At 38.0% G+C, this 25,071-nt stretch overlaps 1 protein-coding gene across 1 annotated transcript in view; it reads right to left on the minus strand.

The window, feature by feature from the left end:
• The window catches only part of WDR64 (WD repeat domain 64), a 275,642-nt gene that overhangs the window by 93,789 nt on the left and 156,782 nt on the right, over window positions 1-25,071 (minus strand). Inside the window, exons 12-15 of the mRNA XM_075554137.1 lie at window positions 24,252-24,400; window positions 21,845-21,968; window positions 19,186-19,361; window positions 8,315-8,491 (exon numbers count right to left, since the gene is read on the minus strand). Of these exons, the coding sequence (XP_075410252.1) occupies window positions 8,315-8,491; window positions 19,186-19,361; window positions 21,845-21,968; window positions 24,252-24,400 (626 nt within the window). The remainder of the gene's footprint in view (window positions 1-8,314; window positions 8,492-19,185; window positions 19,362-21,844; window positions 21,969-24,251; window positions 24,401-25,071) is intronic.

Raw genomic sequence — 25,071 nt, forward strand, 5'->3', positions numbered from 1 at the left:
ACGTTGACCTTTTAAAATCATGCAATTCCTGGAGTCATTTTTATCACCAAAATCATATTTTCCAACTGCTATTCCTCTGTCTTTGTTTCCAGTTTTTGCATTCAAATAATTAATAATTATCAATGCATCTTTATTTTTTATTTGATCAATTTCAGACTTCAGAAGTTGGTCAAATTTTTGTTTCCTCATCTTTGATATTAGTAGTTGGTGCATAAATTTGAATAATAGTCATATTACGTGGTCTTCTTTCCTATCACTAACAGTGTTGTCCATCAGGCTAGATCTTGAGATGTCTGTTTTTTGTTTTGTTTTTTTAAAAATTAACAGTGTTAGTGACATATTAATTCACATATCATATAGTGCAATAGTTTCAACATATTAAAAAGACTTGTGAAACCATCACTACAATCAATTTTAGAATATTATTTATAGTGATCTCTTTATGAGGGCCAATATTGAATAGGGCCTTGTCATGTGAACTAATTGTTCTTAAATTAGGGCTATGATTAATTGCAACCTCAAAATTAGTTTGATGATTTATATGTCTCTGGTCCACTGTAGAGGTATCATTATCTTTTTATTGAAGAATATTATAAATAATCCCCATGGTGTATCTGGTAATTTTATTGATAATATTTTAAATTTAGCCAATAGTATAGAATTTCAAGTAATATTTAGAAAAGGAAAGTATACATGTATAGAACAGTTTTTAGGCCAGACCACATGGATTGTTGACTTATACACATAAAAATCTCAAGTAATTGGATACTATTTATATAAACAATGACAGCTGGGGATAGGGAAACATTTTCAATAATTCTAATTCACAAAGGCAGAACCATTCCTGCTGGACTAAGACATATCATATAAAAATTTTAAAAAGCAAAGAGAGGATGAAAATAGCAAATATATGGCAGTCCCGTGCCACCCTTCGTTGGGCACCATCAAAGCAAAGAGATCTAAAACAAAGTACAAAGACCCCTCAAATCTACAATGTTGGGCTAGCCGTCATCTAGTTCTCACACTAAGGTGTTTCAGCTTTAAGTCCAAGGGAGTATTTCAGTTCCTAAATCTGCTATAGAGGAATTTAAGGTAAAGTCCATTTCGCTTAATGGAGCTTCCAAATCGGAGCCTTTTGAGATTCTTTTTAACAGTGAATATAATGTCATTCCTCTTAAACCTGCCATTTTTCAGCATAGTAGATTAAAAATCACCAAGAGTCGTTCATTTTAGCTTACTAGTGCCTATAATATTAATCTTTATGTGTGCTGTTTTCTTTTTAACTTTCAATATTTTTTATCTATGTATATATAAAAGTACATATTATATCCCAAACCAAATCTATTGCCATTGAATTGATTCCAATTGCTGGTGACCCCAGATGTTACAGAGCAGAATTGTTCCATTGAGCTGTCTTGGCTGTCGTCTGCATGGAAGCAAATTACCAGGCCTTTTTCTGTGACATTGCTGGTGGGGTTGGAGCTTCTCAATCTCTTCATTAGCAGCAAAATAAAACCAACTGATGTCATCTTGGGATCTATATATTATATTGGATATATAATCTCTCTAGCTAAGCTATCATAGGAATTTTTTTCCCTTAAAAATTATCACACTGGGAGGGAGGGAGAGGGAAAAAAATGAAAATGAGCTGATTCCAGGAACCCAAGTGGAGGGTGAATTTTGAGAATGACGAGGGTAATGAATGTAGAAGGGTGCTTTGCTCAATTGATGAATGTATGGATTGTGATGGGAGTTGTATGAGCCCCAATAAAATGATTTATTAAATTAAAAAAATTATCCTACTTTTGTCTAAAACACAGTCCAATTTTGTAGTGTTGGAAAGTCTAGAACTAATATTATGTTTTCTTAATACTCTTTTCCATTTTTTAAAATGTTAAGATGTCTGGAGAAATTGTGGATTCCATATTCGAGGTAAGAAAACCACAAAATGAGTCTGGAACATCTTTCCAGACTGAGAAATTATCCAGGACTGCTGAAATCTTTTCAAAAGAACTTGAGAGTCTAAAGAGGCTTCAATAAGATTGAAATGAGACAATTCTGGAATCAGTAATAATTAGAAATGAGAGTGGGTAGAATATATCAAGAACATTTAAAAGTTCTGAGTTGATAAAACTAAAAATATACAATTCACTGATCAATTTAGATGATGCTAATTATTTACTCAATTACAAGCTGCTAATTTTAGGGAAATAATGAATCATTGTTATAGCCTTTCCTGTATGAATTTTTCTTCAAAGTAACCAAAGACACATTTCAGTTAATAATTGAAGCAAATGGTAGAATTATAACGTTACCATTTTGCAGCTGATGGTATAACTACAACTCAGCATCAGTTTGTCATACTATGATTGTTTGCATGTTGTTGTGACTCTGGAAGCCTTGAAAAAGTGAAGCAGTATAGACAAAATGCCCCTTAGAAGCAAGGATGGTGTGGTAGTTATATAATCATTTGTAAATTTGAGGATTAAGAGCGTAGGGGTGGAGTCTAGCCTGTCAATCAGATCATAGCCAATGAGGCCTCTGTGTGGGCATGGCCTTCTCCTGAGAATTCTGGGAAATACTGTATTTCTTCCTTGGAGGTGGGAGACACTTCTCTCTCTGCTCACTCCCTGGGAGATGTTGCAGTTGACAAGACACATGTGGAACTACACTAGAGCCCTGAGCTGGGGAATTCACATGGACCTGCCCGGATGCAACCAGACCTCTGAAGCCAGAGAAGATCCCATGCCAGTGCTGAGATGCTTATCCACAAAATTTCTACCCACTGACCTGTGATCATCCTGTATTCAGCATCGTTGCATGTGTTTCATGAGTCTGAAGAGGACTTTATAGTTTAATATCTGTCTATAAGCTAATATCAGACTTATGGACTTGGACTGGACTAGGTTGGGATGCTTTCTTAATGTACAATTCCCCTTTATATAAAACTCTTTTATACGCGTATGAGTTTCTTTGGATTTGTTTCTTTAGTCTAACTGGACTAACACAGATGGTGAGACTTAGTTTCACATAACTGTGGACATGTTATCAGGAGGGACCAATTACTGGAAAAGGACATCATACTTGGTAAAGTTGTTAAGCAGTGTCAAGTCCATGCTGACTCATAGCAACCCTTTAAAAAGAATAAAACATTCACTGTCCAGTCATGCAATATCCTTGTTGCAGCCACTGTGTCAATCCATCATATAAATAAGTGGTTCTCAACCTGTGGGTCGTGACCCCTTTTGGGGTCGAACAACCCTTTTACAGGGGTCACCGATTCATAACAGTTGAAAAATTATAGTTACGAAGTAGCAATGAAAATAATTTTATGGTTGGGGGGGGGTCACCACAACATGAGGACCTGTATTAAAGGGTCGCGGCATTAGGAAGGTTGACAACCACTGATAAAAAACATTTCCTCTTTTTCTCTGGTCCTTTACTTTATCAGGCACAATGTCCTCTATTACTGGTCTTTTCTGATAACATGTGCAGAGAATGTGGCAGTTTCGCCATGCATGCTTTCAAGGAGCATTCTGTTTGTACTTCTAAGATAGATTTATTTGTTCTTTTTCCAGTCTATCATACTTAACAATATTCTTAGTTATCATCATAAGCCAAATGAATCCATTTTTTTATTCAGTGACCAAGTTTCACATGCATATGAGCTGATTGAAAATACCACAACTTGAGTCAGGCCCACCTTAGTCCTCAAAGTAACATCCTTGCTTTTCAAGATTTTAAAGAGTTCTTGTGTAACAGATTCACCCAATGCAAGGCAACATTTGATCTCTTGACTGCTACTGCTATGTGCATTGATTGTGGTCCCATGCAAGACAAAATCCTTGGGAACTTCAATCTTTTCTTCATTTATCACAATGTTTCTTATTGGTCCATTTGTTAGAATTTTTGTTTTCATTACAATGAGTTGTAACTCATACTGAAGGTTGCGATCCTTGATCTTAATCAGCTAGAACTTCGAGTCCTCCGGACTTTCAGCAAGCAAGGTTGTGCCATCTGCCTTGTTGACTTCCTCCTATCTTGATACGACATTCTTTCTTATATAATCCAGCTTCTCTGATTACCTGCTCAGCATACAGATTGTATATTATGATGAGAGGATACAACCCTGATGCACACCTGTCTTGATTTAAAACTATGTACTCTTCCCATATTCTGTTTGAACAACTGCCTCTTGATCCATGTATAAGTTGGCCATGAGCACAATGGGAATTTGGGAATTCCCGTTCTTATGAAGGCTATCCATAGTTTGTTATAGTCCACATAGTCAAATGCCTTGGAATAGTGAATATAACACAAGTAACTATCTTTCTGGTATTCTCTGCATTCAGTCCAGCTCCAGCTGACACCAACAATGATATCCCTTATTCCATCCTGAATCCAACCTGCACCTCTGGCAGCAATCTAATGTTTGATGCTCCTCAGCAAAACATCACTTAAGAGTACTGTTCTATAACTAGGAGCCCTGGTAGTTTAGTTGTTATGCATTAGGCTGTGATTCTCAAGGTCAATAGTTCAAACCTTCCAGCAGCTTCTTAGGAGAAGGGCACAACTTTCTTTTACCATAAGCAGTTACAGTCTCAGAAGTTTAGGGGCAATTCTATTCTGAAACTAGAAGGTTGCTATGAATCAGTATTGTTTCATTGGCAGTAAGTTTAGAGTAAGTTCAATAATTTTTATATTCTGTTGTGTCACCTTTCTTTGGAATGGGTACAAATGTGAATCTCTTCCAGTCACTTGGCCAAGTGGCTCTCTTTCAAATTGATTGGCATAAATGAACTTTCAGTGCTTCACCAGGTGGTGAATTATTTCTATTGATATTCCACCAATTTGCAGAGCCCTGTTTCTGTCTAATGCAGCAGTTCTTAACCTGTGGGTCGCGACCTCTTTGATGGGTGACCGACCCTTTCACAGGGGTTGCCCAATTCTTAACAGTAACATAATTACAGTTACAAAGTACCAACAAAAATAATTTTATGGTTGGGGGGTCAACACAACATGAGGAACTGTATTAAAGGGTCGCGGCATTAGGAAGGCTGAGAACCAATGGTCTAATGCCTTCAATGCAGCTTGGACTTCTTCCTTTAGTATCATTGGTTCCTGATCACATGCTATCCTGAAATAGTTGAATGGTAACTATTCTTTATGATAGTGATTCTGTGTATTTGTTACATCTTCTTTTTGTTATTTCCTATATACTTGCCTATTTTTCCCATAGCATCTTTCAACATTGCAAATCAAGGCTTGAATGGTTTATTGAGTTTTTTCAGTTCGTGATATGCTGAGCATGTTCTTTCCCTTTGGTTTTATAACGCTAACTCTTTGTACATTTCACTACAATATTTGACTTTGTCTTCTTGAGCTGTCCTTTGAAATGTTCTGTTCAGCTTTTTGACGTCATCCTTCCTTCCATTTGCCTTGGCCACTCTACAATTAAGAGCAAGTTTCTGAGTCCCTTCTGACATCTGCTTTAATCTTTTTCCTCTGGCTTTGTAATGATCTTTGGCTTTCTTTATATATAGTTTTTGTTTTCAATGTTTCCATGCTATCCTGAAAGATTGTGAAAATTGTTCTTTTTTAAAAAAAGTTTTCTTCGAGCTCTCTCCTCCCTCCCCGTCCTACTGATCTCTGCACAGACCTGGGTGCTGAGATCATGGCCATCCCAGAGGGAAAGAGGGACCAGAGTTCATCCCAATGCTCCAAGATGTGAATGCAACATGCCGGCACAGAGCGGGGAACCAGTGGAGAGGTCTGGGGGACCGGTCCCAACCCCAACTATTAATGGGACATCTGCCCCACTCCTCAGAAGAATTTATTTCAAAGGTTGGCACTAAATCTACAGCTCTGGAAGAGGGACATATCTGATCGGAGCACATGAGAGCAGAGGAAGGGGGAGTAGGAGAGAGTGAAGCACATCATTGCCCACCAGGCCAGGAGGCCGATGTTCCCAATTACTACAGCCAGTTGACAGAGAAGACCACATGGCCGGCACCACTATAAGACACGATGTCCCTCACAGACCGACCCATAGCCCTACAGGCGGCAACACCGGAGACACAGTGAGGGAATTGCACCCAATCGGATCTGCCACACAGACGCAAAACATTAAGGGGGTGCAACAGAACTGCAAGGGAATGGAGCAGCGAGGTCACCAGGGAAAGCTGAAGGTGGACTTTGGGCCCAGGGTATGGTGCCCCAACAGACTGGAATGGAAAACACTCCTAACGGCCAACAAACAATCGAACTAACTACCAAAAAAAAAAAAGTTTTCTTGGCATATAAATCACATATCATATAATTCAGTAGTTCAATCATATCAAGAAGAACTGTATAATCATTACCAAAATCCATTTAAGAATATTTTCTTCTCGTTTTTTATGTTATCCCACGGTTAATGCAGCTCTTCTGTTTTTAGTAGTAAATGTGTTAAGTCTTTTCTTGAGATGTTTTTAAAGTTTAGGCAGTCATATTTTGGCTTTAGTGCACTTGTTTTAATTTTTTCAGTTTCAACCTGAACTTGTAAAAGCGCTATTGAGGGCCTGTTCCGCAGTTGGTCCCTGACCTCATTTTAGCTCCTGATATCGTCTCTTCTTACAGATGTACTCAATTTTATTTCTGTGTCTTCCATCTGGAGAAGTCCATGTGTATAGAAGTCTACTATATAGGTGGGCTTCTCAAAATATTGCCTATTGTATTGTTGAAAAAAGTTGTTTGTGATGAGAAATCACTGGTTTTGCAAAATTCTATCACATGATCTCCAGTTTCTTTTCTATTGTCAAGGTCATATTTTCCAAATTTTCCTGTCTCTTTGTTTCCAAAGAGGCAATTGCATTTCAATTGCCAATAATTATCAATGCATATTGATTGCATGTTTGATGAATTACAGGCTGAAGGCCATGGTAAAATTCCTCAGTTTCTGCACCATTAGCTTTAGTGGTTGGTGCATAAATTTGAATAACAATTGTATTGACTGGACTTGGGAGAGTAGAGGGTAATAAATGAGGGCGGTAATAAAAAAATGAAGAAGACCCTCAATGACTGACATAACGGCTACAACAATGGGCTGAAGAACTGGAAAGATTGTGAAGATGTGTTGGGAGCAGGCAGTGTTTTGTTCTGCTTTAAATAAGGTCATTTTAAGTAGAACCTAAAAACAAGGAAATAGTGAGGGAAGTGGTCGTTTAGTGGTAGAATTCTCACCTTCTTTGTGAGACTCCTTGGTTCAATTCTTGGTCAACACACTTGGTCAACACATGTGGTCAACACACCTCTGCATGGAGACGTGTGTGCTGTTATGATGCAAAGCAGATTTCAGTGGATCATTCAGACTAAGAAACACTAGGAAGGAAGGCTTTCTTTGCAATTGACTTCTGTAAAGCTTGTGGATCACAACAGCCCCAACATGCTGTGCATTGGTTTGAGTAGAGGTCTTACTCAATGGCAGTTGAGTGGAGGTTGAGTAGCGGTCTTGAGTAGAGGCCTTACTCAATGACAGTTGAGTAGAGGTCTTACTCAATGGTCATTGCATGTGTTACGTGAGTCTCAAGAGGAATTCATGGGTGAATGAAATAATAGACATAACTAGTGATCATTGATGGATGACCATCCAAAATGATATCCAAGTATTTCTTGAACTTGATGGAAATTCACAACACCATATATGGAGGCATCTTGACAAAAATAAATAAATGAACCTTTCATCAAACCACTAGATTGAACTTCCAAGTTCCTTTACAGATGAATTTCTAAATTCATATTATACAGGATGTAATATGCAAAATCTGGAAATTGAGAGAAAATACACAGATTGTCCAACTTACTCATAAATAAATTTTAAGGAAAAAAGAGAGGTATTTTTAGATCGAATGATATTTGTCAACCAAGTACAACAACAAATGAACCTTTCTGAGCTCTTGGTTAAAACAAACTGAAACAAACGATTATAAAGAAATTTGGGATATTTGAATTCTGCATTGAGTAATGAGATTAAGAATTTATAAATTATTTTAGTAGTGAAAATGATATTGTTATAATATTAAGAATCAGTATACTTTAAAGGTACAGAATGAAATATGTAGGAATGAAATGACTTGGATTTGTTTCAAAATAATCCCTTGGTAGTAGTAGTAGAGGATTTGTGAAAATGAAGATAAAGATGGGCTATATAGAGATCCTTTTTAATGCTAAGTATATACATAGGTATATAGGTATATTTTATTTTGTTATCTACTTTTGTGTATATTTGGCCTTTTCATATTAAAAATTTAAGAATATTTCAAGAAATATCACTTACATTAATATTTCGAGATAATTTTCTCTCAAGTATCAATTCAACATCTGGAAAAGAAATGTTTGTGCTCTTTGGTTTACTAGATGTTCTCATATGCAGAACACGGTTCCCATCTTGTAGGAAAGGCACGGCATCAGGTAGCTCCCATATCACCATGAGGAAAATATCTTCTTCATTCCCCTTTAATAGAAATTCAGTAAGTACATAAAAATTAATTATTGATAATAATAATGGTTCCAGGGGGAAGGAAGTTGGGAAGGAGGGGATAAAGGAGATCAAGGAGTTCTAGTGGAAAGAAAATATTTCAAAACATTGTGGTAGCAATTGTGCCATAATGTTTTTCGTGATTGAATTACGGAATGTTATGCTATCTGTAAGAGCTCCCAATAAAATTATTAAAAATTAAAACAAAAATTTTTGTAAGCTGCTTCTAAAGAAAAGTATAAAACAATAGAGCATATACTCAAATACTCAACACCCAACTTCATCAAATATTTTTGTGTTATTAGTTGCCATCAAGTCAGCTCTTAGATATAATAATAACCTCATGTATAATAGAATGAAATGTTGCTTGTTCCTGTACCAAATTCATGACTTCGAATATTTGGGCCAATTGTAGCAGTCCATTTCATTAAGATTATAAAAATGTAAGTCATGTCTACATATCCCTTGTGGCAGATACATAATGTGTCAACTTGCAAAGGAGTGGACGGTTGCCTGTCAGTCAAGTCACAGCTGGATGGACCTCATTTGGAGGCATGAAAAAGATAAATAGCTGACTGGAAGCCAGATACAACAGACTCTCTGCTTCATCTTCCTGCTGAAAAGACACAGGGAGCTACACTCGAGTCCTGGAATGGAGGAGCCATGTGGAGACCTATGCCAACATTGAGGTGTTTCCACTGCCACTGGATCCATAAGACTTTCTACCCACTGGCCTGTGATCTTCCTGCACTTGGGTCATTACATGTGTTGCGTGAGTCTCAAAAGGAATTCATGGGCGAATATCAGACTTATGGGTCAATATTGAACTCATGGACTTGATCTTGGATGTTTTCTTAATGTACAATTGTTCTTTGATATAAAGTTCTCTTTTACACACATATGAGTGTCTATGAATTTGTTTGTCTAGTCAACCCTAACATGTCCCTAAAGGTACTCTGGTTGTACAATGGTAAATTGCCTGGCTGCTAACCAGAAAGACAGAGATTTGAATCCACTAATATCTTTGCAGGAGGAAATATCTGGTGATCTTCTCCCCAAATAATTTCAGACTTGGAAATCTTACAGGGTAACTCTACTCTGCACCACAGAGCTGCTCAGCATCTTCAAAGTACTCTCCATTACACTTAGTCTGCACACAATAATATTGCTCTCTAAAATAATTCCCATTTTTCTTTCCCTCTTCAGTGGTAAAATCACTAACTGGAATATGGTGATAGTTCTGAAAGTTTACATATATATATATATTTATATAAATAATATGTGATATGTTATATACATTCTATATTTCTATATATTGTGTTATATATCATATATGTCATATATAGAAGAGTGGTTCTCAACTTTCTGAATGTGTGACACTTTAATACAGTTCCTTATGTTGTGGTGACACGTCCAACCATAACATTATTTTCATTGCTACTTCATAACTGTGGTTTTGCTACTGTTATGAATTGGGCGACCCTTGTGAAAGGGTCATTCAACCCCCAAATGGGTCACAACCCACAGGTTGAGAACCACTACATATTCCATGTATTATACACACACACACACACACACACACATACACACACATATATGGGGTTCCCCTAAAAACAAGAATTTTTTCAAAGCTATGTATTTAATTTTTTTTTACAAAAGCTTAGCATCTTCAAAGTTCTCTCCATTACACTTAATATATTCATAAAATCTGTGATTCCATTCTTGGAAACGTTTTTCAAACTCATCTGTCTGAATGGCTGACAACACCTCCACCTTTTTATTTTTAACCCTTTCTACGTCATCAAATTGTTATCCTTTCATGTTCCTCTTCATTTGTGGAAACAGCAACAAAAAAAGTTGAACAGAGCGAGGTCAGGTGAATAAAGTGCATGGGGCAAAAGAGGCAAGCTGTCTTTTTCCCAAAAAACTGGTGCATTGAGATGGCTGCGTGAGGTAGGTGCATTGTCATGGTGGCAAAACCAGTCCCCCATCTGCCATAAATCAGACCTCTTCTTTCACAATCTTTTGAGAACCTCTAAGTAGAAAGTTTGATGAACAGTCTGACCTATTGGAACACACTCTAAATGAACTATGAGTTGGCATTTTGGTCCATTTGGGACGTTGACAGATGTCCAGAATGAGGTTTGTTATCAATCAATATTTCTCCTTTTATTAAATGAGAAAATTACTCCTATACCTGGATTTTTCCCATAGTGCTACGCTTGTAAGCTGTGCTCAATATCACAACAGTTCTGTGGTACTTTTTTCCAAGCATGAAACAAAATTTCACAGCCACATGCTGTTCTCTGAAATCAGCCATCACACACACACAAAAATGAGATTCTAGCAAAACTACTTTCACACACACACACAAATTCACTGTGACCAGAGAGAACCTTCCCAGGCGACAACACTGAGTGCACTAATTCATAGTTGCTTGATGCTCACCTAGTGGGGGAAAATGCGTACTATAAAAACTCTGCCCAGTGGAGCATTTTTCTGGGGTTTTTTTTGGGGGGATACTCCATCATGTACATATCCTGGTGACTTAGTGGGTGTGTTTTGGGCTGCTAGCTGCAAGGTCAGCAGTTTGAACCACCAGCAGCTCCATGAGAGAAAGGGGAGCTTTCTATTCCTATAGAGTTACAGAGTTTCCAAGAGGAAACTCACAGGGGTAATTCTGCCCTGTCCTGTATGGCCACTATGTGTCAGATTCGACTTGATGACAGCAAGCCCCCACCCCCACATGCATACAAACAAATTCAATAATGTTTTTAGACATTTAAAATACCTTTTAAAAACCACTGGTCTTAAAACCAGGTCAAACTGGTTGCATTCTTCAACTCGTTTAACTTAATACTATATTTTAAAAAATTCTACAAGATGCTATATGGAACTGTAGTTCATTTATTTTTAAATGCTTTATTTTTTTATAAATACTTATGTATCCATTCTCCTACTAATAGATGTTTTGGTTGCAGATACATTTTCAATGTTTTTAGTAGCTGTATGCCATAGTTTCTAGAGCATATGTGAATTGCTTAGTTTTGTCATGCATATCATGAACTTTAATTAGTGTGATAGATTTTGTGTCAACTTGGTTGGGCTAGGATTCTCAGTAGTTTGGCAGCGGATGGATCCAACATAATGCAAACGATTTCATGATGGAATCTGTTGTGCACAACAAAGCAGTTGTAAGTGGAGAGAAAAATGCAGTCTCCTTTTTCAGGTCACCACTCTCCTGCAATTTAAAGGCAAAAGTTCTTTTGGAATATAACTTTCTCTTATTTAAACAGACTCCACGGGAAGGATTCCTGGCCTGGATCCTACATCTGTCTCACCACCCTCTAGTTCTTCGGACTTGAGCCAATAGTTTGCCATATTGCATGGTGGCCCTGGGAGCTATCAGTCACCTGCTAACTTTGGACTAATTTGATGCCACAGTCCCGACATGCTGGCCATGGATTCAACTGACCGTGAAATTTTTACTTTCAGGTTCATCTTCTTGATTCCAGGATTGTCAGCCCGGACAGCTATAGAAGTCTGGAAATTGTCTTCAGCTTAAGATGTGAGCTATAGACTTGCCCTGGGCTGGGCTTACTTGCTTCTATCACTGGGTGAGCCACTTTCTTGGTATAAATTTATATCTTCATATACACATATATGCATCACTAGTTTTGCTTCTACAGAGAACCCAGCATAAAGTATCAAGATATTAGCAAATGGCTCTTTAACTTTTCAATTTAATTTTACTCAGTTTAATTTCCACCAAATTAAGACTTACTCTTTATTCGTGTTCTTAATAACACTTCTATTACTTGATTTTTTAAAAATTGCTTATCTGCTTGGTTTGAAATGGGATATTAATTTTAAATGTATTAGTTATGTTAATCACCATTTCCCATTTGTTAGTGAGCTGAAAAAAACTTGATGTATTTTTTAGTTATTCCTCAGCTGTCCTTTTTCCATTTGTTGTATTGGGCTGTTTTTATGTCTTTTAATTTGTACAATATCTTTAGATGTTGTGGTTCAAAATAGTTCATGAGTTACCCTAAATTCAATTGTGTTTTTACAGTCTGTGCCTGTATTTTTATTTCGTTTTTTAAAATACAGTTTTAATTTGAACACGGTAAGGATATCAGCTGATATAAAATCATCCCATATGTGAATACAGCATAACTCTCCATTTATTATCCAGGTTGATTTTTTAAAAATAATTTTATTGGGAGCTCATATAACTCTTATCACAATCCATATATACATCAATTATGTCAAGCACATCTGTACATTCATTGCCCTCATCATTCTCAAAACATTTACTCTCCACCTAAGCCCTGGCATCAGATCCTAATTTTTCCCCCTCCATCCTCACTCCTCCCCCATGAACCCTTGATAATTTTTAAATTATTATTTTGTCATATCTTACACTGTCCTGACATCTCCATTCACCCACATTTCTGTTGTCCATCCCCCAGGGAGAAGGTTATATGTAGATACGTGTAATCAGTTTCCCCTTTCCACCCCACCTCCCCTCCATCCTCCCAGTATCATCACTCTCAGCACTGGTCCTGAAGGGATCATCTGTCCTGGATTCCCTGTATTTCCAGTTCCTATCTTTACCAGCATACATCCTCTGGTCTAGCCATATTTGGAAGGTAGAATTGGGATCATGATAGTGAGTGGGGAGGAAGCATTTAGGAACTAGAGGAAAGTTGTATGTTTCATCGTTGCTACACTATATCCTGTCTCATCTTCTCCCCGTGACCCTTCTGTAAGGGGATGACTTGTTGCCTACAGATGGGTGTTGGGTCCCCAATCTGAACTCTTCCTCATTCACAATGATTTGATCTTTTTGTTCTTTGATGCCTGATCCCTTTGACACCTCATGATTGCACAGGCTGGTGTGCTTCTTCCATGTGGGCTTTTTTGCTTCTGAGCTAGATGGACGCTTGTTTACCTTCAAGCCTTTCAGACCCCAGATACTATATCTTTTGTTAGCTGGGCACCATCAGCTTTCTTCTCCACATTTGGTTATGCACCCATTTGCCTTCAGCGATTATATCGGGGAGGTGAGCACACAATGATATGAATTTTTGTTCTTTGATGCCTGATAACATCCCTTTCAGCATCTCGTGAACATTCAGGCTGGCATGCTTCTTCCATGTGGACTTTGTTGCTTCTGAGTTAGCTGGCCGTTTGTTTGCCTTCAAGCCTTTAAGATTCCAGACCCCTCTATCTTTTGATAGCTGGGCACCATCAGCTTTCTTCACCACATTTGCTTATGCACCTGCTTTGTCTTCAGTGAGTGTGTTGGGAAGGTGAGCATCATGGAATGCCAGTTTAATAGAACAAAGTATTCTTGTATTGAGGGAGCACTTGAGTGGAGACCCAATGTCCATCTGCTACATTAATACTAAACGTATAAATATATGCACATAGATCTATTTCCACATCCTCATATATAAATATATTTACATATGTACATGCCTTTATTTAGACCTCTATATATGCCCCTTTTCTCATACCTCATTCCTCTATTTCCTTTTACTTTTCTCTTGTCCCACTATTATGTTCAGCCTTCATTTGGGTTTCAGTAATTCCTCTCAGTTACATTACCCTTGGTCACGCCCTACCAGTCCTCCTACACCCTCCTCACTACCGATTTGGATCACTTTTTGTTCCCTTGTCCCTGTGTTTGTTAACACCACTTCCGTTCCCCCCACCTCCCCCTCTCCCATGTCCCCCCAGAACCGTCAGTCCTGTTGTTTTCTCCTCCAGATTGTTCATCCAGCCTATTTTATTTAGACAGACCTGTGGAGATAATAACATGCGCAAAGAAAGAAAACAACAACAAAAACCCAATGATGACAACCACAACAACAACAACAAAACGCCTGTAGTTAGTTCAAAGACTGTTGGCCTTTAGGAGTGTTTTCTGGTAGAGTCTGATGGGGTGCCAAGCCCTGACCCCAAAGTCTATTTTTCGTATTCCCGGGGGACTTCATTGCTCTGTTCCCCTTTCTGTTCTGTTGCATGCCCTTAGTGTTTTGCCTCGATGTGGTGGGATCAGATTGGGCACAATTCCCATACTGTGTATCCAGTGTTGTCCCCTGTAGGGCTATGTGTCAGTGAGGGATGTCGTGTCTCATAGTGGGGCCAGCCATACGGTCTTCTCTGTGGATTGGTTAATCTGAGTGGGAATATAGTCCTCAAGGCTTAGTGGACCAGGATGTGTTCCACTCTCTCTTCCTCCCCCTTCATTTGCTTCTGTGTGTTCTAATCAGACACGCCCCTCTCCCTGAGCTGCGGCTTCCATGTTGGCCTCTGAAATAAATTCTTCTGGGGGGGTTTGGCAGGTGTCCACATAGTATCCATAGTATCCGTAGTATTTTTTCATGAAATATTTAAATATTTTTATGGGTTGGATTATGTTTCCCACAGTGTGGTAAAATCCTAAACCATTTATGTGTGCATGCTATTTTATTTGGAGAAATGTTGGTGTTGTTAGGAGCCATAGCATCAGTTCTGACTCAGAGAACCTATGTAAAAGAGAAGGAAATATTGTGTAGCCCTGCATCCTCACAATTGTTATATTTGAACCCATTGTTGTAGCCACTGTGTCAATCCATCTCATGAAGGGTTTCCTCTTTTCTGTTGTCCCTCTAGTTTACCAAGCATGGTGTCTTTTTCCAGGGCTGGCCTCTCCTGATAACATGTCCAAAGTATGTAAGACAAAGTCTCTATATCCTTGCTTCTAAGGAGCATTCTGGCATGCATCTTCCAAGACAGCAAGTTTGTTCTTTTCTAGACTATGGTACTTTCAATATTCTTTCGCAGAGCCATAATTCAAAATGCATAGATTCTTCTTTATTCTCCATATTCAATGTTACACTTTCATATGCAATATGAAGCAAATAAATATACCCTGGTTTGGGTCAGGCATACTTTAGTCCTCAAAGTAACCTACTTGCTTTTTCACACTTTATAGAGGTCTTATGCAGCAGATTTCACCAATGCACTGTGTCGCTGGATCTCTTGATTGGTGCTTCCGTGAGCATTATTGTGGCTATAAGCAAGACAAAATCCTTGACAACTTAATTTTTTTCTCCGTTTATCAGGATGTTCCCTATGGGCCCAATTGTGAGGATTTTTGTTTTCTTTTCACGGAGTTGTAAATTGATCCCAAGGCTGCAATCCTTGATCCAATCAAGTTGTTTCAAGTCCTCCTCACTTTCAGCAAGCAAGGTTTTGTCACCCATATATCACAAGTTGTTAATAAACCTTCCTATCATCCTGTTGCCCCATTCACTCTCATATAATTCAGCTTCTCTGATTATTTGCTCAGTTTATAGATTGAATGAGTGTGGTGAAAGGATATAACCCCGACTCACACCTTTCTTGATTTTAAACCAAGCAGCATCCCCTTGTTCTGTTTGTACAATTGCCTCATGATTCTTGTACAGGTTCTATATGAGCACAAAAAGGTGTTTTAGAATTCTCATTTTTCTCAAGGTTATTCATAGTTTGTTATAATAATCCACACAGCCTAATGTCTTGGCATAGTAAAAATCTCTGTGGTATCCTTTGCTTTCTGCCAAAATCCATTTGACATCAGCAGTGACATGTCCTTGTTACATGTCCTCTTCTGAATCTAGCCTGAATTTCTGGCAGCTCTCTGTCCATGTACTGGTGCAACCGTTTTTGGGTTATCATCAGCAAAATTTTACTTGCAAATGATATTAATAATATTGTTCTATAATTTCTGCATTCTACTAGGTCATTTTTCTTTGGAATGGGTACAAATATGTATCTCTTTCAGTCAGTTGGTCAAGCAGCAGTGTTTCAGATTCCCTGGCCTAGACAAGTAAGAGATTCCAGTGCTTCATACATTTGTTGAAACATTTCAATAGGCATTCGATCAATTCCTGGAGCATTGTTTTTGGCGAATGCCTTCAGAGCAGCTTGTATTTCTTCCTATAATACTATTGATTTTTGACTATGTGCTGCCACTTGAAACAGTTGAATAAGATCTTGGGGAAGTTGGATGAGGGGACTACACAAATTTAAGAGAAAAATTCCATTATCTTAAGAATATTCTAGATATCCCTTAATTTATTCATTTCAATAAAATTTTATCGACATATAGTTAAGGTAACCATACAATTCGGTGGTTTAAATCTACTCAAAGGAGTTGTGCAATCATCACCACAGTCGATTTTAGAACATTTTCTTCATTTAGAACATACTTTAGAACAACTGTATTCATGTTAATAGTCTCCGTCTCCCCCAACCTGCCTTGTCATAACCCCAAAACCTATTATGCTAATTACTGTCTCTATAGATTTAGCAATCATGGATTTTTCATTCTTTGGCAGATAGAAACCCATTTTTTCCAGCACCATTTGTTTAAGAGATTATCTTTCTCCCACTGAATATTTTTTGGCCCTTTGTGAACAATAAGTTATGTATAGATGGAAGGACTTATCTCTGGGCTTTTTATTCTCTTCAATTGGTCTGTGTATCCATCCTTATTCCAGTACCAAACTGTTTGACTACAGTGCAATAGGTTTTGAGGTTAACTAGTGTCAGGCCTCCTACTTTGTTTTTTATCTAGCCGGGATATTTTCCCTCTCTATATGAACTTCCTGGTGATTAGTTTTCCATTTCTTTAAAGAATGAAGTTGGAATTTGCATCAGAATTGCATGAACTTGTATATTGTCTTTCATATTACTGACATTTTCACTGTATTAAGACGTCCTATCCAAGAACATTGGCTAGTCTTCCATTTGTGTTGATCTCTTGGTTTCTTGTAATAGTAATCTATAGTTTTCTTTCTATAGGTCTTTTATCTCTTTAATTAAGTTTATCCTTAAGTATTTCATCTTTGGTGTGGCTACTGTAAGTGGTATTGTTTTCTTTAATATTCTCTTTGCTGGTATACAGGAATTTGATTTCTGCTTATGGATCTTGGGTCCTTCCACATCACTGAATCTTTTAACCATTCCCAACAATCTTTTTTGGCCAAGTTTTGGAGTGTGGATAAAATCATATCATCTGAAAATAGTTTCACTTCTTCTTTGCCCAATTGTATTCCCTTGATTTCTTTCTGTTGTCTCATGACTCTGGTTAAGACGTCCGGCATGATGTTGACTAAGAGCGATAATTTGGGGCATCCTTATCTGGTTCCTGTCCACAGGAGAAATGTTTTCAGTTTAACCCCATTGTGTGAAGTGCTGACTATTGATGTTTTTTGTATGTGGCCTCTATTGTGTCAAGGAATTTCCTTTCTATTCCTATTGGGTGTTTTAATTAGGAATGGGTGTTGGATACTGCTGAATGGCTTTTCTGCATCTATTAATTTGACCATATGGTCCTTATATTTTGTTTTATTTATGGGATGGATTGCAGGGACTGCTTTTCTAAATTGAACTAACCCTGTCTACCTGTTATGAATTTCATATGATCATGGAGTATTATTGTTTTTAATCAGTTGTTGGATTCTGTTGAGAATTTTTGTGTCTGTGTTCATGAGGGATATTGATCTCTAATCCTTGTGGTGTCTTTGCCTGATTTTTTTTGCTTCATAAATTATAGATTATTCTTGCTTCATAAAATGATTTTGAGAGTTTCCTCTCCTTTTCCATAATCTAGAATAGTCTATGTAGAATCAGTGACAGCTCTTCTGGGAGGTATATTCTTTCCAAAAGAACCTCTGGTATGAATGCACATACCACCTACCTGTTTGTTTTTGTATTTTGAGATGACAGGTGTTTATGGTCTGTGATCAAGTTTATAAAATGTGTAACTAGTGTCACCTTCTAATTAATTATTTGGACCATGAGCACTGTTCTGATGGTCTACCCTCTTACTATAGCCTGTACATTGTTATGTTTGAACTTTTAAAGCCCTGAAATGTTGGCTTATATGATGGTTAATGTTATGTGTCAGTTTGGCTAGGTTATGGTTTTCAGTAGTATGTAATCATTCTCCATGCTGTGATCTAAATAAAAGGGGAGCTTTCTTGTAATAAATCACAGCTTCCTACCCTATTCAAGAAGTTTCCTTAGCTTTTAGAAAGGAAATATTAAAAGAAACGAGTCTGAGCTCTAGGCAATGAGCGGATCTAGTCTGTGGGCAGGATCCATGGTCTATTATTATAAATATGAATAATGCATTAACATTTCTGGGAGGTAGTAAAATCACAGGAAAAATAATTAGCCAACCTCAATACTCACTAACCAGTCCCAAGTAGATTGCATGTTTAACTTCAAAGTAGTGCAAACTAAAAAAGTGACATTCCTGAAGGCATAGTGGCTTCTAAGTGACAGGAAAAGAAAAAAATTACATCAACTATAATAAAAGAGAAAGGAATCATTGCTCCCATTCCAAAGGCCTAGTAGGGACCAGTTTTGCCCTTGAATTATTCTCAAAATGAGGGCATAAACAGTGTCAGCAGTGGCAGCTGTTTGTTAATCAAGCTATTCAGATGTCTAGGTTAGAGGTTTCAGTAACCTAGTAACATGGTTGGGCCAATATTCATTTTTAGTTTTTGCTGGAAGCTGACAAGGTTAATTAGGAGCATCACAGGAAAATTGATGGGTATATACTTTTTACAGCTGGCAAGTAAGTGGGCTCACTTATATATATTGCAAACTTATATATTGTAAACCTGGATAATCTTGATCTTCCCATTGCGCTCCAAGGCAAGGATCAAATACTGGTGTTTTTCCTGAGATTTGAGGAAAATCAGGTCTTGAAGCCAGTGTTCTTCTTCCTTCCAATCTTTTCCTTCAGGGAGAACTTTCAGCTCTTGCCCGCTACCAAAGTCCCAGATTTTAACTGTTCCTGAGCACAGAGAGAAAAACTATGTGGATAAAAATGGTTTGTACAAAACTTGGAATCAATCCATTTGAAAGCTTTCTGCTAACACTTATCTTATATTCAGTTTCTACATAGATAGAAGGTGAGCTTTCCTAGCCTTACTAGGCACAAAATATATTTCTATATGCCTTTTCTTGTCACGGGCAGATAACAAACAGAATCAGGCAATATTTTCAAATTTGTGACTATTTTCTTTGAAATCCTCAGATTCTCCTATTGAGTTTTACCTCAGAAGTAGATCTACACTGCTTTTATTTTCCTGATAATTTATAGTTTACTCAAGACTTCCAATATGGAAATATCAGATATAATAATAATTTGTCACATTTTCCAGGTTATGGACATTTTAAAAAACTTTGTCATTCTTATCAGGCAATAAAAAGCTTGAAGGAATTCTAGCAGGTAAGGGACGATTGAGCATGAAATTATTTCATTGGTTACATAGGAGGGACTTTTTTTTAAGTGTTGAGTTACTTCTTTCTTTTGAAAATATAAGTTATTAATTAAAAAATAAACTAACCATTATTGATTAGTCCATTTTCACTCCTGGTGATCCTATGTGTGCCAGAGTGGAACTGAGATATATGCATTATTTAATTGATGATATTTAAGAAGCAAATTTCCAGGTATTTATTTTGCGGTACCTCTCAGTAGACTGAAACCTTCATCTCTCTTATTATTAGTTAACTACTTTAATGATTTGGAAAACCCAGAGACTTAGTTCAATTGATTTACGGGACTGTGGGTTAGGCTTTGGGATGCTAATCATAAGGTCAGCAGTTCAAAACCACCAGTCACTTCATGCGAGAAAGATGAGGCGTTCTACTTCTACAGAACACTTTACGTCAATAAATTTAGGGGAATGTGATGAGGGCATCACTGGAGCCCTGGTGACACAGTGGGTTAACAGTTAGGCTGCTAACTGCAAGGTCAGCAGTTGGAAACCATCAACCACTTCTCCCAAGAGATGGGGCTGCTCCTACAAAGAGTTAATTTCTTGGAAAACCCCCAAAGACAGTTCTACTCTGTCTTCTAGGAATCAACTTGCTAGCAATGATGAAGGAGGCCTAGGGATGGTAATCAATGTAATTGTTGAATGTGTTTCTAGGTTATTACTCAGTGTAGAGAATCGCCATTTTAACACAGGACTTTCATAGTCATGCCTCAGGTTTAGAAATGACTTGACCTGCACAGTATAGTTCTTGCTCTCAAGAAATTTATGGTCTTGTATGAAGGCAGTCATGCAAGCAATGAAAATAAGTGATCAGCAACTCAATCATTCCTTGGTTATCTGGACCACAGTCTTATGGACCAGTCTTGCTGGCACAATCGGTCAAACCCCATTTTGTGGGAGAAACATGGGACTTTTAGCCCCTATAAAGATACACTTTTGGAAGCCCTGAAGAATAGTTCTACTCTGTCCTGTAGTGTAACTATGAGTCATAAGTGACTCAGTAGAAATGCGTTTTTGATTGGTTAGGAATTTTGGTAGTCAGATTTATGGGGCAGGGTGAGAATAAGAAAGGATCAGTTGCTTGTGGGTAAAATTGCTCTTTTCTGGGGTGTTCTACACCTAGGATTTTATTCCCTTAACATATGTCAGAGGAAAACAAAGACTCAACATTTATAATAGTTTTAGACTCAAGAACTAGCAAGGTAACATATCTCTTGCTTACATGAAAATACTGCTACAGTCATGTATAAATGGCTTAATGATTCTATTTGGTAATGATTGTGTATATTACTCAGAAATTCTATAACCAATTTTATATGTATATAATATTTTTATAAAGACTGTTTCCTTAAGAATCGTTCTACATGAAAAGCATTTCCACTCATCAACTTAACATTTATAATGTTATTTTATGTTGTGTTATCCGCTCACACTTGTGAAAACCAGACTTTCACATTAGAAAGTTCAATTGCTCCACCAATTGTCCTGTGAACAAGCAAGCACTTATTTCATCCCTCAAGGAGCTTAGCCATAGAAACAAGTTTCATGTGTGATATACAACACAGTTTGCTACATAGTTGGTATAGCCTCGAACTGTTTACTGCCAGTTAAAATACACTGTCAAAATAGCACTGAATCGAATGTCTATTACATTAGATACCCTTATTAAATACCCTTAGCTAATGGTAGTGCAATACAGATAAATTCTATCAAAGATTGCACGAGATAGAACTTGTACGTGTGAAAGACTTCAGAACCCCATCAATTAGTTATACAAATTTAGTGTAAGACATTGACTTATTTTTTTAAAATCAATCAAGGGACATGCATGCTCATTTGACAAGAGTGACTATCATTGAACTTAGGCACACCACTATCACTGGTATATTCCAGACAGATTCACGCTTTTTCTGATGCAAAGAACTAAATAATTCCTAGCACCAATTCTCTGGGCCCTTGTGTACGTAAATACTACTGTGGGGGTTATTCTGACCATTGTATGCTCCAGTAGCAAAGACAAGTCCACTTTCATTGATAGCTGCTGTGGTCAGTTCAACGCTGAAGCCATGAGGGTCTAAAATATGGTATATTTGCAAACCGGTCTCTAGTTCCCACACCTGTAAGAAAGAGCACAAGCAACAGAAAACCAAGCAATAAACTTATCTTTCAATTCATAGCAAAACGACCACATTCCAAACTGCCTTACCATTGGTACTAAGCACATCTCATACATCTTTCCCCATCCTCTGCCCCTGAATGTTGGTTTGATGAAATAAAGTTAAAAGAGACATCATGTCTAATAGTTTTGCTCTCCTGGATATGTACATGGTTGAGATCAGCAGTGACTCTAACCCTGCCAGCCTCTGGCTATGAAAAAAAGTATTCGGTTGCTAACGTAATGAAGCACGGTTAGCAAAATGACAGAAATCTGTAGCTAACAGTGTGTAATTTGAGAGAATCTCCCAGGGAAAATAGATCTCCCTGACCTCAAATGAGCCTGGTGGTGCAGTGGGTAAGCATAGTTGCTAGCCTAAGCCTATTAGCTGCTTTTCTGAAAATGATGTGCATTCTGCTTCAGTAAAGATTACAACCTTGGAAAAACTGATGGGGGCAGGTCTACCTTGCTCAAGGGCAGTGGCTCTCAACCTTCCTAATGCCAATACAGTTCCTCATGTGGTGACCACCCCCCCACCATAAAATTATTTTCGTTGCTACTTCATACTGTAATGTTGCCACTGTTATGAATCCGGTGACCCCTGTGAAAGGGTTGGTCTACTCACAAAGGGGTCGCGCCCCACAGGTTGAGAACCACTGCCTTATGGGATCACCGCGCATGGGAAACTGCTCAACAGCGACAGGTTTCTTTGAGTTTGTGACCTACTCAAGGAGTGTTCTAATTAGGGACATGCACCCCACCGTTTATAGACCGAGAACATGATTTTCAAGGAGATCATCTGTGTAATTAGAAAATCCAGAAATACGTTAAGATTCATCACTGTCCTTCCTTGGGGAAAAAAAAGGAGAGGCTTTATATTTGTAATCTTTCCATCTGAATCTTTTTCTTTGTAGATCCGCTGCAGTGGCAACAGAGAACGAGAAGAGTTGCCCTGGAGGTATTCGGGAGAGGTGGGGAAGCATATGCAAAGGCGAAGAGGTCAGATGGTGTCTTGTTCACTCAGGGAAATGAAAGAAAACTAGTGTAGCTGGGGTGAAAGCTGCAGAGTTGAATGGAATAAAGCGGATGGACCACATCATAAAGGGCCACATGGCTGGGATGTAGTAGAGCTTGGGTCTGAACAAAGTCAGGCTGGTTCTAAATCCCATTCTCTGCACCATTGTGCCCCCAACACCTAAATAGTATCTTTAAAGGAGGCAGAGGAATGTGAGTTACTCCATGAATGGGCCCCAGGGTCATTCATCTCCTGACTGAAGTACAACCCCTTTCCACACACCAGAAATGGAAATTTATATATTAAAAAATATATTTTTCTAGTATATTCTTAAAATTTTTCCCCCACAGGGAAGACATTTTTCCCTTAAGAGGACAATATTGTCTGGAATAGTACAGTTTTTAAAAACTTCTCTTTGTAGACACTACCAAAAAGAGGTGTTAATTAACCTAATTCAGGAGATTTGGCCTGAGAAAATCGAGAGCAGATAAGCACAGGAGGTGACAGACTGAGAGGATTTGAAAGGGCTCAAGAGGAGTGAGCTGTACCACTCTGCATGTCTTCTTTCAAGAACACGAATGCACTGAAAGAATAAGTACTCGAAGCAAACACCTCAAGCTGTCTTTACCAGACGATGTCAGCAGTCATGATTATAGATGCAGGTTAGCAAAGCATCCAGGAAAGACGGTGATGACAAGGTTAGAAAAATGCAGTTGGAAGGTAAAGACATTAGATGAACTTGGATTATATCACAGCCCAGGTGGCTTGGTCTCCCTGAGCTTTAATTTCCTCATTTATAAAATGAGACACTTTACACTGTCTACCGAGAGATGTTGTGAAAATTGAATGAATTAATGGATTGAAAGTACTTGGCACTCATTCAGTACCTAACCAGAGTTATGGAGACCCTGGGGGGTATAAACTGTTCCAGCACTTGGTTGTTAATTGAAAGGTTGGCAGTTCACATCCACGGAAAGGCACCTGGAAAGAGAGGCCTGGAGATTGAGCTAAAAAAGCAGCCATTGAAAATCATATGGAGCACTGTTGGACTCTGATGTACATGGGCTTGCCATGAGTCAGAATTGGCACATCATTTTAAAATATGGGTTATAAGTAACATTCTAATGGGGGAATCACATCCGATGTGCTATTGTATTGACTTAATTCATGTAAGAATGAAACATTCTATTTTCTTTGACTTTTCTTTCTCAATAGCCACGAAGTACTTACCTTAATTACAGATTCTGAGCAGATTGTGAGTACTTGGTGAACAGTTTTGTTGTAAAGCATCACATTGATTTCTCGTTCATGGGTATGAGGAATCTGCTTTGTATCTTGTATCATTCGAGTCAACGGGTACATATCTATCACACTAGATCCTGGAAGAGAAAAATTAGAAGTTCAACTACACCTAATAATAATTATGATTTCTGAAACTTGGGGAATTTTACCTAAAAATTTGGTTTGGAAAGAACTAATCCGAGCGATAACTACTTCAATATCTAGAAAATTAATCATGTAAATATAATTCATTTATTCTAAAGCATTTTTGAAAAATGGAGAGAATATTATTTAAGTAGAGAAAAAAGGTTCATTTGGTGCTTCACTAATTTTCAAATGCGTGGATTTCCCTGAGAGGCACTCAGATTTCCTGGGTATGACTTTTTGGCCTATGTTTTATACTTTTTGTTTTTTATTGTTCCCCTTTCTATTCATTTCCCACTTTCTGTTGTTCCTGCTGCATCTTTTCATCTGGTGTATAGAAATGCTGATGGTCCGCTTCCTGCTGAAGTTCAGATCTCATTTAATGATTGAGATTTATTGCTAGAGAGCTCACAAACCTGGGTATTTGGGTGTGGTTGCTTGGAGCCATCAATTGGTTCTGACCCAAAGTGACCCTTACAATTGTTCTGATATTTGAGCCCATTATTTCAGCCACTTGTGTCAGTCCGTCTCATCAGGGGCCTTTCTCTTTTTTGCTGCTCCTCCAGTTCACAAAGCACGATGTCCCTCCCAGGGACTGGTCTCTCCAGATAACATGTCCACCGTA

Source organism: Tenrec ecaudatus, chromosome 7, assembly GCF_050624435.1.
Source record: "Tenrec ecaudatus isolate mTenEca1 chromosome 7, mTenEca1.hap1, whole genome shotgun sequence".
NCBI classification, from domain to species: Eukaryota; Metazoa; Chordata; class Mammalia; order Afrosoricida; family Tenrecidae; genus Tenrec; species Tenrec ecaudatus.